Source organism: Microcaecilia unicolor, chromosome 11 (genome assembly GCF_901765095.1).
Source record: "Microcaecilia unicolor chromosome 11, aMicUni1.1, whole genome shotgun sequence".
Lineage (NCBI taxonomy): Eukaryota > Metazoa > Chordata > Amphibia > Gymnophiona > Siphonopidae > Microcaecilia > Microcaecilia unicolor.
In genome coordinates, this window is record NC_044041.1 from 170494530 (window position 1) to 170510752 (window position 16223).

At 48.3% G+C, this 16223-nt stretch overlaps 1 protein-coding gene across 1 annotated transcript in view; it reads right to left on the reverse strand.

Moving 5' to 3' along the window:
* Window positions 1-16190, reverse strand: part of C11H19orf54 (chromosome 11 C19orf54 homolog) — a 34990-nt gene extending 18800 nt beyond the window's left edge. Inside the window, exons 1-2 of the mRNA XM_030219094.1 lie at window positions 16168-16190; window positions 13151-13381 (exon numbers count right to left, since the gene is read on the reverse strand). Of these exons, the coding sequence (XP_030074954.1) occupies window positions 13151-13362 (212 nt within the window). The 5' untranslated portion in view covers window positions 13363-13381; window positions 16168-16190. The remainder of the gene's footprint in view (window positions 1-13150; window positions 13382-16167) is intronic.
* Between the last annotated feature and the right edge of the window lie 33 nt (window positions 16191-16223).

Genomic DNA, 16223 nt, shown 5'->3' on the forward strand with positions numbered 1-16223 from the left:
CTGACCTGCGTTTACCACAACGGGAGCAGCGCTTACCTCTTTTAGCAGCCATCGCCCGAAGGGCGGAAATATACCAATAAAATGGCGGCTTCGCACCAAACCTTACCCCGCTCGGAACGCTGTCCGCGGGAACCTCCCCGGAGGAGCTGGGCACCACTCTCACCTCAAAAGACCGAGTCAACGAGCTCCGGTCAAGCTGCACAGAAACCAGAATCTCTGGAGAAAGCCTCAGAAATAGCACACTGTACAAGCGCGCACTTATTTTTTTTTAACACTGTGAGGAAAATTGGAGGCAGGCAGCAACAGAGGGACTCCGGGAGGAGGGGGGAATGGGTAAGGCAGGGAAAGGGTGAACCTATATGCCTTTAAAGTGGGCACCACCAGCCACAACACCCCTGCTCAACTGGCAAAGCACAGGAGCCACCCCAGGCAGAAATCCAGGAGCTGATCAAGCTACGTCCACACTTGCTGGGAGATAGAGAAATACTGAAGGCAGATGGGACTAGCCATCCAAGGGTCACTGTGGTTTTTCATTGTTCTCTATCTCCACCTGCTGGTAGGCGGATACAATCCATCAGTTAATGGATTCATCTGCTGCTGATGACAAGGAAAGGCCCTTTTTCCAGGAAGCGGTAAAAACTGGCCCAGCGTGCACCCAAAAGACTCTCTCGCACTGCCGCAGGCCACTTTTTGCTGCAGCTTAGTAAAAGGGCCCCTAAATTTCTAACTGTATTTCCTAAAAATAAATTCTCTCCCCAAATTTCCAACTTAATATTGTCTTCCCATTTTCCTTTACCAATCTACAATGCCTGTCTTTTTTTAATTAAATTTGTAGAAAATACAATCACAAGTACACACTTGCTAAAGAAAATCGAATAGTAACATTGAAATAAAGCATACATAACATCTTAGTTTTAAGAAGAAAAACTGGCAATTCTTCTTAGACCAAAAAAACTTAAGGGGAAAAGGTAGTCTAGAAAACAAAGCAGTATAATAAATATAACAAATTATGGGCTTCTTATCAAGCCGCGCTAGCGGCTCCCAGTGTGGTAATGCCAATAAAGCCTGTTCATTTTGAATGGGATCCGTCAGCGTTGCCACGCAGCTTGATAAAAGAGGCCCTATATTACGCTTAACGTGAAATAACAACCCCCCCCCCTTCATCTTACTTCACCCATTACCCGAATGAGATTTTATTCAACTCTAGAAAAGCCTTCAGCTGTTCAGACATAAAGAAAACATATTTCACTTCAGCAAAATGGACTAAACATTTACAGGGATAGGTCAGCAGGAAAGTTGCTTCCAAATTCCTTGTTTCCTGCCTTAAACTAAGAAAGGCTTTTCTTCTTTCCTGTGTGCTCCTAGTCACATCAGGATATACCCATATCCTCTGTTCACAGAACAAGGCCTGAGCATTACGAAAATACAATCTCAGTACATTTAAAGTTTAACACTTTTATTGACGACAAACCACAAATTCACAGTCTTAACACAAGCTATACAAAACCACCCCCTTTCCCAAGTCCCCTCCAACATCCAAGAAGAACAGAACAATGGTAGAGTGAACTTGTACTCTTATGGTTCACACCAATATACAGGAGCAAAAATACCCACCTCCCTTCAAACTGAAGCCTCTCCTATCTTCTAAGCCTCCCCCTCCCCAATTGAATCAAAACACCAATAACAAAAACAACCTTCCGAACCCAGACCCAAGGTTAAAGCTGCCTGGAGGGTCCTCCTAGAACATTTATAATGGAACTCTTGGTTCTCGGGCAGAGGGAATAGAGGTAAGGATCCCAGATAAGCAAAAATCTTCGCCTACGTTTATGTAGACCTCTCACTCCCTGAGATTTCTCAGTACAGCATTTAAATCCTGCTCAAAAACAAAGGAAGCTAATAAAGTAGCCCCCTCTGTTATTTCTGTCATAGAGTCCTCCAGTATAGCTGATACGTTAACACTGATTCCTTCTTGAATCAAACCTCCCAGTGTTCCTCCAGACGATTTCTAAGAGGAAACAGGCAAGAAATAAATCTTATTTAAAGGGGGAAAGGCTTCAGGGTAAACTTCAGAATCTCCATCAAATACTTGTGGAACATGTCAACAGGGGTCATACCAAGAGGTTTAGGGAAATCTTTTTTAAAAATGCAGATTAAGTCTCCTATTATAATTTTACAACTGCTCAAACGTCCTATGGATCAGTCTTATCTTTATAGAAGCAGTCACAGATTCAAAGAAGATTTCTCTTCCTGGGCTTTAATTGAGCAAAATAATCCTGCTTAGTATCGGCCACAGATTTAGAAAGCAAGTCCATTTTACTTACTAGAACAGCAATTCCTCCATTAGATTTTATTTACTAGAGCAGAAACTTCTCCCATCCAGTTTCTGAGAGCTTTCCAGATTCTATCGAGCGTCACCACCACGAGGGCTCTCTGCTAAAATGGCAGCCCCTAAGCTCTTCTTTTCCTCAGCTGTGTTTAAATCTGGCCTGGTCCCCTCGTCAGCATGCGACACAGGACAACACTCTAGTTTGAAGGGGGGGGGGGGGGTTGGTGGCATACCGCTCTATGCTCTGCTGAAACAGGGAGGAAGTACTTGCCAGCGAGGAACAGACTCAGACGACCCCCTTTTGTTTGGTATGCAGGCCCTCTCGATTGATGATCCTGCCAAGGGCGATGCCTCCTCTGTTAATCTAGGGTGGCGAGTACTAAGAAGCCTACTCGGGTCTTTCCTGTGCATGACTCCATCCAGGAGCTTATTTTCAGCTCAATGGCCTGACCCCGATGGGCCTTTGAAAGTGGCCAGGGCTATGGGTCAGCTTTACCCTCTGAGTGAGGAGCACTTGGCCCCTTTTGGGATGCCTAAAGTGGACTCGTTGGTCACGGCGGTGACTAAAAAGACCACCCTCCCAGTAGAGGGAGGGGTCGCTTTGAAAGACATGCAGGACCGGCGGCTTGAATCCGCGGTCCTTTGAAATATCTGGCCTTGCCTTAAGGGTGTCTGTTTGCAGTTCCTATGCAGCCCGGGCCTGTCTTTCCTGGTATGAGAATACAGCCTAACAGGCAGGTGAAATTCAGTTCTCTGAGAGTCGAAGGACTTAAGCGAACCATCCTCCTGTACCACATGATGCAAAAGAGGAACTGAATGCCCTTTGATTCCCAGATGGCAAATAGTTTAGAGTCCGTGCCTGGTGGGAGAGCTGAATTGTGGCAAAGTGGCAACAAGGGAGTGGGAGTGGTGGTGGGCTCAACACCATGAAAGCAGCAGACCCAACGCCAAACTGCACGCAAAAGCCAGTAGTGTACATATACTTGGGGCACCGATGGTACTGCAGACAATGGGGCACGTAGATAGTAGCCAAGGTGAACAAGACCCATGATCTCTGATTCCAAGGCTGTACAGGTAAAAACACTCAGTGTTCCTAAACCAATCTCATTCCATGCTAATAGTCAAGAAGCAAAGGCTGAGGAGACCCAGGACCCCCCTCTCTCTCATGGCAACACAGCAGTCTGACGGAAAATCTGGGGCTGCCTTCCCAGCCACAAAAATTGTTGAATCAATTAATTTAACAGCCATTCCTCTTTTACTTGCAGGTATAACAGAAACATTTGGAATATATATATATATAACCAGCACGGTGCAAGGAACATGTTAAACAAACTAATCTTCCATAACAGAGAAAGGGGATAATTGTGCCAGCTATGTAATTTGAACCTGGTAGCTTCCAGCAGTGGGCCTACATTAAGGGAGTAGAGTTGTGACAGTCAGTAGGAAGATGCACCCCAAGGTATTTAAGCCTTTCGCCCACTGTAAGGGAAAGGTCTCCGTCTAGGACATCCGAACTGACTGGAGGACCAGCAACCCAAATGATTTATCCAGGTTTAGTTGGAAGCCAGAAAGAAAGCCATATTCCTTCATCAGCTCGACCGCCACCTGAAGGGAGTGCTGGGGATCAGTAAGAATGAGAAGCAAGTTATCCACAAATGCCAAGGTCTTGAAAATAATGGACCCCACCTCCAGACCATACACTGCCACCTTGCCCTTCAATGTGCAAAGCATGGATTTTAGGGAGAGGACAAAAAGTAAAGGGGAGAGGGGGCAACCCCGTCTCATACCTCGGCTATAGAAAACCCCTGGGATTGGATACCATTGACAATCAGTGATGCGAAAGGGTTAGCATAAAGCGCCTACACAGCCCGACGATATCACCCAGAGATCCCCATACGCTACCTCAAACCACCACTGACATCGATCACTTCCTTAATGAGTTGGACCTACCACTGGAGCATACCTGGCTGACCGGACCTTGGCTAAACCGCCCTCCTTACATTGAAACAGTTACCAAGGCAATTAGAAGGTTCTCCAACACTCACTGTAAACTAGATACCTGCCCCAGCTACCTAATGAAATCCGCCCCCGACCGCTTCATAGAAGACCTCACATCCCACCTAAAGTACATGCTTCAGCAAGGTCTCTTCCCCAAAGAAAATGGAAATATCCTACTCACCCCGATAACTACCGTTCAGTAGAATAGATCCCGTTAGTAGTTAAACTGATGGAAAGCATGGTAACCAAACAATTTACAGATTATATAAACAAATTCTCAATTTTACACGAATCACAGTCACAGTCAGATTTTCGCCCCCTCCACAGCACTGGAACAGTACTGCTCACTCTCCTAGCCAAATTCAAGCAGGAAATAGCAATAGGCAAAAACATCCTTCTCCTCCAATTCGACATGTCTAGTGCATTCGACATGGTAAATCACAATATATTAATATAATTTTGGGGATTGGTGGAAACATACTTAGCTGGATCTAGGGCTTCCTAACTACAAGAACCTACCAAGTAAAATCAAACTCTAGCATATCATCACCATGGAAAGCAGACTGTGGAGTACCACAAGGATCACCGCTATCACCAATCCTCTTCAACCTAATGATGACCCCACTAGCCAAGTCCTTATCCACCCTAGGTCTTAACCCTTCCATATATGCAGACGACGTCATAAATCCAAATTCCGTACAAATCCAAAACTGACTGAAATCACCAACAAAATCAAACTCAGCTTAAAAATCATGGACTCATAGGCAAATGCATTTCAACTAAAACTCAATAAAGAAAAAAACACATTGTCTCATCCTCTCATCCCAACACAGCGCGGACAACCCCACAACTATCAACACCCCAGACTACACCCTTCCTATTTCAGACTGCCTGAAAATCCTCGGCGTTACTATAGACCGTAACTTAACGCTAGAGAGCCAAGTGGCATCCACAACAAAGAAAATGTTCCACTCAATGTGGAAATTCAAACGCCTGAAACAATTCTTCCCGTGGGAAACATTTTGCAACCTGGTACAATCAATGGTACTAAGCCACTTAGACTACTGCAACGGAATTTATGCGGGATGCAAGAAACAGACCTTAAAGAAGCTTCAGACCGCTCAGAACACGGCAGCTAGGCTTATATTTGGAAAAATGCAATATGAAAGCGCAAAACCCCTCCATGAAAAACTACACTGGCTCCCAATGAAAGAACGCATTGCCTTCAAAATCTGCACCCTGGTTCACAAAATTATCTACGGTGAAGCCCCTGGATACATGACAGCAGTGGCGTTCCGACGCTTGCTGACACCCGGGGCATCGCCGATGTGCCCCCCCCCCCCCCCGGCGAAATGACACCCCCCCAGGTGCACGCCGCTGGGGGGGGTGCCGCGGGCACCTGTTCCGGGGCAGAGGGAGCAGTGAACATATGCTAACTCGGAGACAGGGTGACAGGCGTGCGCCACAGCACCCCCCCACCAGCGGCATGGACCCGGGGCGGACCGCCCGCACCGCCCCCCCCTTGGTACGCCACTGCATGACAGACTTGATCGACTTACCTACTAGAAACACATCAGAATCAACACGATCTAAATCTGCACTACCCAAGCTGCAAAGGCCTCAAATACAAATCAACTTACGCATCCAGCTTTTCCTACATAAGCACACAACTGTGGAACACATTACCAAAAGCCTTGATAACGACACACGACCACCTAAACTTCTGGAAATCACTAAAAACTAACCTATTCAAAAAGGCATACCCTGCCGATCCAACCTAAATACCTGATCTCTGCGACACAACAAAACTAAAGCACGTAATGAACATAACTCAACTCTTCCGTTGTACGATTCCCTAATTGTGGCTGTACCACATGAACTTTATCCTACCACAACATCACTTTGTATCTGTGCTCACCGGAGCCGGCAAACGCCTCTCCGGTACTATGTAAGCCACACTGAGCCTACAAATATATGGGAAAATGTGGGATACAAATGCAACAAATAAATAAAATAAATAATCAATTTAATAAACATATGCACTTCAATTTTTTTTATGCTGAGGATGCTATGCAGTGCCTTCTGAACAACGTAATACTAGGTCTGTGACACATATTTCCACTAGCACCGATGGTAGTTCTGGATTGGCAAGCGGTAAGCCCACATGGGGCTTACCGACCCTTAGTAAATGGGCCCCTTAAAGACATTAAGGTAAAATTATGTATAATCATACCTGATAATTTTCTTTCCATTAATCATAGCTGATCAATCCATAGACTGGTGGGTTGTGTCCATCTACCAGCAGGTGGAGATAGAGAGCAAACTTTTGCCTCCCTATATGTGGTCATGTGCTGCCGGAAACTCCTCAGTATGTCGATATCAAAGCTCCATCCGCAGGACTCAGCACTTAGAGAATTACACCCACGAAGGGACACTCTGCCCAGCTCACCACCGCCGAAACGGGGGAGGGGAATTAACCCAGCTCATCCCCACACAAGTGGGGGAGGGGAATCCGTCCAGCTCATCCCCGCGAAGCGGGGGAGGGACACCACACCCGCCGATGCGGGGGGATCTGGCTTATCCTGCAACCGCAACCGCGGGAGGAGCTGACTGACCCTAACACCGCCGAAGCGGAGGGGGGTACAAAGCTGCCCTACAGCCGCACGAAGCGGGAGGGAGTGCCGGCAGAATTATGTCTCAATCCAGCCCCGTAAAACGGAGGGGAGAGGAATGCAGCAGCTTCACTGTAACACAACTCGTCTCAACTCTTGAAGAATCCAAGTGAAAGAAGAACTTGAACACGAAGTCCTCCTGAAGTAACTGAAGGCTAAACTGAACCCTAAAAATTCAACCAGAATATAAACAGTACAGATATCTGGGAGGGGCTATGGATTGATCAGCTATGATTAATGGAAAGAAAATTATCAGGTATGATTATACATAATTTTACCTTCCATATCATCAAGCTGATCAATCCATAGACTGGTGGGATGTACCGAAGCAGTACTCACCCAGGGCGGGACATAGAAATCCCTGACCTCAACACTGAAGCTCCAAACCGGGCCTCCGCCCGTGCAGCCACAGTCAAACGGTAATGCTTGGAGAATGTATGAGCCAAAGCCCACGTTGCCGCCTTGCATATCTCTTCCAAGGAGACGGATCCGGCCTCTGCCATCGAGGCCGCCTGAGCTCTCGTGGACGTGAGCCTTCAGCTGGATAGGCGGGCACCTTCCCCGCGGCCACATAAGCCGCTGCAATGGCTTCCTTGACCCATCTTGCCACTGTAGGCTTAGCAGCCTGACGACCCTTACGAGGACCTGCAAACAGGACAAAACAGATGATCCGATTTCCGGAAATCATTGGTCACTTCCAAGTATCTGATGATGACTCGTCTCACATCCAGATATTCAAGAGCGGAGTACTCCTCTGGGTAGTCCTCCCTACGAAAGGAAGGGAGACAGAGCTGCTGATTCACATGGAAGCGAGAACCAATCTTGGGCAGGAAGGCAGGCACTGTGCGAATAGTCACTCCTGCCTCAGTGAACTGTAGAAAAGGCTCTCGACATGAGAGCGCCTGGAGCTCGGAAACTCTTCTGACTGAAGTGATAGCCACCAAAAAGACTGCTTTCAACGTCAGGTCTTTCAGAGATGCCCTCGACAAGGGTTCCAAAGGCGGCTTCTGCAATGCTCTTAGCACCAGGTTGAGATTCCACGCAGGCACCACTGAGTGCAGAGGAGGGCGCAGGTGATTAACTCCCTTGAGAAAGCGCACCACATCTGGCTGCGAAGCCAGGGAAGCACCCTTCAGGCGGCCCCTGAAGCAAGCCAGAGCCGCTACCTGGACTTTAAGGGAACTGAGCGACAGGCCTTTCTCCAGACCTTCTTGCAGGAACGCCAACACTGAAGAAATTGGAGCAGTGAAGGAGAAAGTGAGCCGGCTCACACCATGCTGCAAAGATACGCCAAACCTGGCGTAAGCAGTAGAAGTAGAGCGCTTCCTCGCTCTCAGCATAGTGGCGATGGACCTTGTCTGAGAAGCCCTTCTTCCTCAGACGCTGCCGCTCAATAGCCAGGCCGTAAGACCAAAGGAGAGGATACTCCATCACCACGGGACCCTGATGTAACAGGCCCTGCTCCACTGACAGCCGCAGAGGATCGTCGACAGAGCCTGAACAAGTCCGCATACCAGGGACGTCTGGGCCAATCCGGACCCACCAGGATTACCCTGCCGGGAGCTTTGCCACCCGGTCTAGCACCCTGCCCAACATTGGGCCAGGGCGGGAACACATAGAGGAGCTCTTGTGTCGGCCACTGTTGGAGAAGAGCATCTACTCCCAGGGATCGAGGGTCCCGTCCTCTGCTGAAAAAGCGCGGCACTTGGCCATTGGCCGATGACGCCATCAGATCTAGGCTCGGCTGGCCCCAGCGCTTCGTGAAGTCCAAGAACGCCTGAGCAGATAGTTGCCACTCTCCGGGCTCCAAGGTATGGCGACTGAGAAAGTCCGCCTTGACATTCATGACTCCGGCAATGTGGGCCGCTGAAAGCTGCTCCAGGTTCGCTTCCGCCCACTGGCAAAGACTCATAGCCTCCTGGCTAGAGGGGCGCTCTTGGTACCTCCCTGGCGGTTGATATAGGCCACAGCCGTGGCATTGTCCGACAGGACCCGTACAGGCTTCAACACCAGTACCGGGATGAACTCCAATAACACCAACCGAATGGCTCTGAGTTCCAGGAGGTTGATAGACCACTTGCCTCTGCAGGAGACTAGAGCCCCTGCGCTGTCCTTCCCAAGCAGTGGGCTCCCCAGCCCATCAAAGAGGCGTCTGTCGAGACGACAATCCACTCCGGGGTCACCAGAGGCAATCCTGCAGACAACTTGTCTGTCTGCGTCCACCAGCTCAGCGCCTTGCGCACTGCTGGGTCCACGGGAAGGCGCACAGCATAATCCTCCGACATCGGAGTCCAGCGCAGCAGCAGAGATAGCTGTAGTGGTCTCATATGAGCCCTGGCCAGGGCACTACTTCCATCGTGGCCGTCATAGAGCCCAACAGCTGCACGTAGTCCCAAGCCCGAATAGGAGAGGCTACTAGGAACTAGTCCACCTGAGCCTGAAGCTTGACAATCCGATTGTCTGGCAGGAACACTCTGCCCACTTGGGTGTCGAATCGAACTCCCAGATACACCAGGGACTGAGTCGGGCGCAGCTGGCTCTTCTTCCAGTTGATGATCCATCCCAGGGAGCTCAAAGAGCAACTACCTGGTCCATAGCTTTGCCGCACTCTGCATAAGAGGGGGCTCGGATCAACCAGTCGTCCAGATAAGGATGGACTTGTACTCCTTCCTTTAGCAGGAAGGCCGCTATGACCCCCATTACTTTGGAAAAGGTCCGCGGAGCAGTAGCCAACCCGAAAGGGAGGGCTCTGAACTGGAAGTGTCGTCTCAGGACTGTAAAACGCAGAAAGCGTTGGAGAGGAGGCCAGATGGGAATATGCAGGTACGCTTCCTTGAAGTCCAAGGAAGCCAAGAACTCTCCTGCCTTCACTGCCGCTATAACAGAGCGGAGAGTCTCCATGCGAAAGTGCCTCACTTTCCAGGCCCGATTGACCCCTTTGAGGCCGAGGATAGGCCGGACAGAACCTCCTTTCTTTGGAACCACAAAGTAAATGGAGTAACGTCCCTTGCCAATCTGATTTTTTGGCACCGGAACGACCGCACCCAGGCGGATCAGGTTGTCCAAGGTCTGCTGCACTACCACAGCTTGACCGGAGACTTGCAGGGAGAGAGTACAAACCCGTCTCTTAAGGGTTGGCAGAACTCTAGCTTGTAGCCGTCTCTGATGACTTCCAGCACCCACGCGTCTGAAGTTATAGTGGTCCACTCGCCCAGCAACGAGGACAAGCCGTCCTCCAATCTGCACTGGGGCGTGGACCAAGGCCCCGTCATTGGGTACGAGACCCTGGGGGAGGACCGGAGGGAGCACCTCCGGGACGGCGGTCTCTGCGAAAGGAATGCTGCTTGGGGGAGAAATTCCTCTTGAAGGAAGAGGGGGCAGAGGAACCCGACTTGCCCGGGCGGTACCGATAGGCTTCCTGCAACCGTCCTCTGGAGGTATCGGGACGAGTACTAACCCGAGCCCTGACCTCTGGTAATTTCTTGCCCTTAGACGTGCCGAGATCGGTCACGATTTTGTCCAGCTCGACCCCAAAGAGCAGCTTGCCTTAAAAGGCAATCTAGCCAGGCGGGATTTAGAGGCGTGGTCAGCAGACCAATGTTTCAGCCAAAGCCACCGCCGCGCAGAGACTGTCTGAGCCATGCCTTTAGCTGAGGCTCTCCAGACATCATACAGCAAGTCTGCCAAATAGGCTAAGCCCGATTCCAGGGCCGGCCAATCAGCCCTCAAGGAATGATCCGAGGGGGAAGCCCGCTGCACCATAGTTCGGCACGCCCTGGCCACATAGGAGCCGCAAACTGAGGCCTGCAAATTTAAAGCAGCTGCCTCAAAGGACGACCTTAAGGCCGCCTCCAATCTTCTGTCTTGGGCGTCCTTTAGGGCCGTGCCACCTTCCACCGGCAACGCCGTTTTCTTAGTCACCGCAGTGATTAAAGAATCCACGGTAGGCCACAGATAGGCCTCACGTTCACTCACAGCCAAAGGATAGAGGCGGGACATAGCCCTAGCCACTTTAAGGCTCGTTCCGGGACATCCCATTGAGCCGCAATTAAGGTGTGCATGGCATCATGCACGTGGAAGGTTCTAGGCGGGCGCTTCGTCCCCAGCATAATGGCAGAGCCAACAGGGGCTGAGGGAGAGACGTCCTCCGGAGAGGAAATCTTCAAAGTGTCCATGGCCTGTAACAACAGGTTGGGCAAATCCTCTGGGCTAAAAAGCCGCGCTGCAGAGGGGTCATCCGCTCCATCCGAGCGGGGATCTATCTCCTCCAAGGAATCCGCAAAGGATCGTTGGGAGACCTCAGACACGCTGCCCTCATCTACATCGGAGGAGACAAAAGTCCTCCAAGGCCTGGAAATCAACCCGAGGGCGTTTACCTCTGGGAACCTCAACCTCTTTATCCGAAGAGGGAGCAGGGGCAGCGTTTTGCATGAGGAAAGCCTGATGCAGCAGCAAAACAAACTCGGGGGAGAAACCCCCCAGACTGTGCACTTCCGCAGCCTGGGCAACAGCCCTAGACGCACTCTCAACCGGCGCTCGCAATAGCGGGGGAGAGACATGCTGCGCATCCAAAATGGCGTCCGGCGCGAAACTCCGTGAAGGAGCCGCGCGGGAAGAACGGCGCTTAACTTTAGCCGCTTTTGTGCCGTCGCCCAAATTAAGGGCGTTCATGGCATTAATGTCTCCAACCTCAAGGGCGGCCCCGAAGAAGCCGTCCGAGCCGCGTGGCCGGCCAAGATGGCGGAGGCGAGGAGCGGGGGATGGGCGTTTATGGCGGGAAAAAACCGCCACGCCGGAGGAACGACCGGGACATTCATCGGTCACTAAACTATCACCCATCAAGGGCGAATCAGGTTGTAAAACCCCCGCATCCCCTCTAGAAGCGCTCCAGCGATCCGGGGAGCGACCCTTTGCGCCCTCGCCCTCCGACGCCATTGCCACGAGGAGAAGAATCGGGGAACCCCCTGCCCGCTATAAAAAGGTAAAATTACCTGCTTGCCGCTCCGAGCTGTAACGAACTGGTGTCCCAGTGAGTAGCTGCAATGAACGTTTAAAGAAACGTCGAATTAAACGCCTTTAAAGACGTTTAAAAATTTTTTTTTTTTTTTTAAACGGAGCCAGCGGGAGGGGGGAGAAAAGGAGGGACCTGGCACCACCAGGTTTGCACTTGCTCAAAAGAGCCCTCAACCCCAGGCCTCAACAAAACCTAAGGATTAGGCTTGGAGGCCTAGCCAGAGCTGCTGCTGTGTGTGACCACCACCTGCTGAGATAGAGAACATACTGAGGAGTTTCCGGCAGCGGCAGCACATGACCACATATAGGGAGGCAAAAGTTTGCTCTCTATCTCCACCTGCTGGTAGATGGACACAACCCACCAGTCTATGGATTGATCAGCTTGATGATATGGAATAATTCGTTAAATGCACTAAGGTGCTCATTGTCAAAGAATATAGACTTACAAAGTTATGTAGAGGCATATTTTCAAAGAACGTAGATTACAAAGTTACATACCCCCCTGTTTACAAAGCTGCGTGGCATTGCCAACACAGCCCATTCAATATCAATGGGCTGTGTTGGTAGTACCACACCGCCAGCGAAGCTTTGTAAACAGAGGCCACAGTAATCTATGGAACTTTGTAAGTCTAAGTGCTTTGAAAATGAGCCCCATAGTAACCAATGGAACCCTGTAATTCTAAGGGGTCCTTTTACAAAGACACACTAGCGTCTCTAGTGTTTAGCGTGCATTAATCATTAGCGCATGCTAAAAAACGCTAGCGTGCCTTTGTAAATGCTTTGAAAATGAGCCCCACAGTAACCTATGGAACTTTGTACCAGTCTATATGATTTGAAAATGAGCCTCTACATCTGTTAGCACACCTGAATAAATGGACCCCTCTGTATCTTGTGTTTTGTTTGGAGATGCCTTTACTTTTTGCGTTTCAGACTACAACAATTTAACTGAATAAGCATTAGCAGAATGTACTTGGATCCTTTCGTTGCTAGGAGTTCTGTACACTCTCTCACCTCTCGTTTGCTACATATTCAGTATATGCCATTTAATGGGAAACCACCACAATGCATTAAACCAACAACCTCAATCAAGAAATATTCAATCACATTTTTAAATGCAGAAGTCAAGTTTCTAACCCAGTACCTGTCTTGTCTATTTTTCAGTAGCTTTTTAACATCTTGGCAATCTCCCACATCGCTGGGGCTTCTGTCTGCTACCATCTTAAAGAATTTGCTTCTCTGAGTTTCAAAAGAAGGCAGTGGAGAAGGTAAAGGTGGTGGAGCAGGCGGCAGAGGGACATCTCGGGTTGCATCTGCTTTTGGCCAAACTACCAACTGATCACTGGTTTGTGACATTTTCTATCAGGTGACTTTGCTGGAAGACAGAGAGGCAGCAGTGAATAAACCCACCAAAAATATGTACAAAAAATAACCCCCAAACAAATTGAAAGAAAGGATTCTTTAATTTTTGCCTAGCATTTTTCTCGTCGGTGCTCCCATCCCAATCCAAACTTCTTCCTCTGGTTCTGGCACCATTAGATTTTATTTACAACACCCTGCAGCTTTTTTTCCCCTGTTTTACATCCTTCCCCCCACTCTGTCCAGACATTACAGCAGCAGCCCTGGACTAGAGGCCACAAACTGTAGCTCCTTCCAGAATCTGGTTAAATGCAGATCCCAAGTCTAGACACCGGGCTGCACAATTGCAGACACTCTCTTCCTCCAGGGGTTGTAAGCACTGCCTCTTCAGCATCCTGGCTAGGAACCAAACCCATGGCAGTATACAGTAATACTTATCACTGATTTGCTGCACTGACTTAGCATGCGCTAAATGCTAAGAAGCCCATTTTTTTTTGTTACATTTGTACCCCGCGCTTTCCCACTCATGGCAGGCTCAATGCGGCTTACATGGGGCAATGGAGGGTTAAGTGACTTGCCCAGAGTCACAAGGAGCTGCCTGTGCCTGAAGTGGGAATTGAACTCAGTTCCTCAGTTCCCCAGGACCAAAGTCCACCACCTTAACCACTAGGCCACTCCTCCACTCCATTTTATATATATGGGCTTCTTAGCATTTAGCAAACTAAGGGGCTATTTTACTAAGCAGCGGTAAGCCCACCGCGGGCTTACTGCACAGCAACCCGGTCTGCTGCTCCTCACTACCTCTCTACCCTCATCTCCCCCTACGTTCCTGCCCGTAACCTCCGCTCACACGACAAATCGCTCCTCTCAGTACCCTTCTCCACCACTGCCAACTCCAGGCTCCGCTTATTTTGCCTTGCCTCACCCTATGCCGGGAACAGTCTTCCTGAATCCCCCAAGCCCCCTCCCTACCCATCTTCAAATCCTTGCTTAAAGCTCACCTCTTCAATGCTGCTTTCGGAACTTAACCTTTCGAACATATAGGTTGCCCCAATCTGTCTGACCTTTCAGATTAACTGTACATTTGTCTTTTAGATTGTAAGCTCTTCGAGCAGGGACTGTCTTTCCATGTTAAATTGTACAGCGCTGCGTAACCCTAGTAGCGCTTTAGAAATGTTAAGTAGTAGTAGTAGTAGTAACTACTGCCATCCCAATGCTGGTGCTGGTGGTAGTTCCACCCTTAGCGCATTCCGGCACTAAGGAAAATAGGTCCCTATTTTGTACCGCAGCAGTTACCCGGCAGTAATCGGGCAGCGCCATGCTAGTACAATCTCACCACATGTCCATTTCTTTTTTTCAGCCTTTTTACCCGCTGTGGTAAAAGGGGCCTCAGCACGCGTCAAAAACGGTGGCCGCTGCTGCTAGTGCAGGGCCCCTTTTACCACAGCTTAGTAAAAGGGCTCCAATTAGTTTGACGTGAATAAAATGTTTAAGAAGCAAATATAAAACTTTCCAAAATTGTAAATGCACATATAGCCAGAATTACTACGGGCTCCTTTTACTAAGGTGCGTGTTATCTGCAGTAGGGCTCATAGGAATAAAATGGGCCCTGCTGCTGATAACTCGAGCTAAGCTTTAGTAAACATCCCCCTAAATCTGTTAGTGCACTTTAGTAAAAAGACCCCTATATATTTTATTGGATTATTTACTAATGCTATGCATGTATTTACAGTACTAATATACAGACATATGAAACATACATAAATGTAATGCCGATATAAAGTTAACAAATACATTACTGTAGGCTACTGAAATACAGATATTGAAGATATGAATATTTAACTAAGACGTACAAATAACAAATATAAGCTGCATAAATGAATTTTTAATTTTATAAACACTACATGCATAAATAGTACACACACTTTTTTCTGTGTAAGTACGGGTGAAATTGCAGAACAAAAGTATGTGTATATTTCGATTTGTTATTCCATGGATTGTATGCATTTATATTTGTACTTGCTTGTTAGTAAGCATGTACATGTTTTCTGGGTTAATTTATATATACATATTTTCAAAAATGTGCAACCCCCCCCCCCCCCCCCCCCCCCCCCCCCCCCCCCCCCCCCCCCATAGGCCTCTTACTATTAACATATCTGCTTTCAAACTTCCTCTTCATACTGTACAGAACATAAAGGGGGGGTTAAATAGCACAAGTAAATTAATCCCATTTTGTGTTTGTTACAGTATATCCTATAAAACACAGAAAAATGAAAGCAGGTAATAATGACCATCAGGCTTATTTTCAAAGCACTTTGGGAGGCTAAGTTCCATAGGTTTCTATGGAACTTTGGGAGGCTAAGTGCTTTGAAAATGAACCTCTAAGTGCTTTGAAAATATGCCTCCATATAGCCTATTCAGTCTGCCCGTCCAAACTATTTATCTGTTCCTATCTATTACAGATCCTATCAAGTTTTATTAAATTTAGATACAATTTTCGTCCACCACCTCCCACTGGGAGCCCATTCCACGAATTAAAACCACCCTATGTGATACTGCAAAGTTCAGGTTAATATAAAACATTACTTAAACATTTATAAAACCTTAATATACATGCAAGTATATACAATTTAGAGATAAAATGCATATAATATCAAAGCACCTTTCTTAGTAATCTATGCAATTTCCCTGCTACAAATTATCATTATAAATATAAATCGTAAATAAAGTTTATAACGAAACGGAACAGAAATTCCCCAGCCTCAGATTCAGATTGCTCTGCCGGAGCCATATTATACATACGCGTTTTACCACCATCACGTCCGAAAGTATCGAAAACTTGACGGGCTGAACAGCTG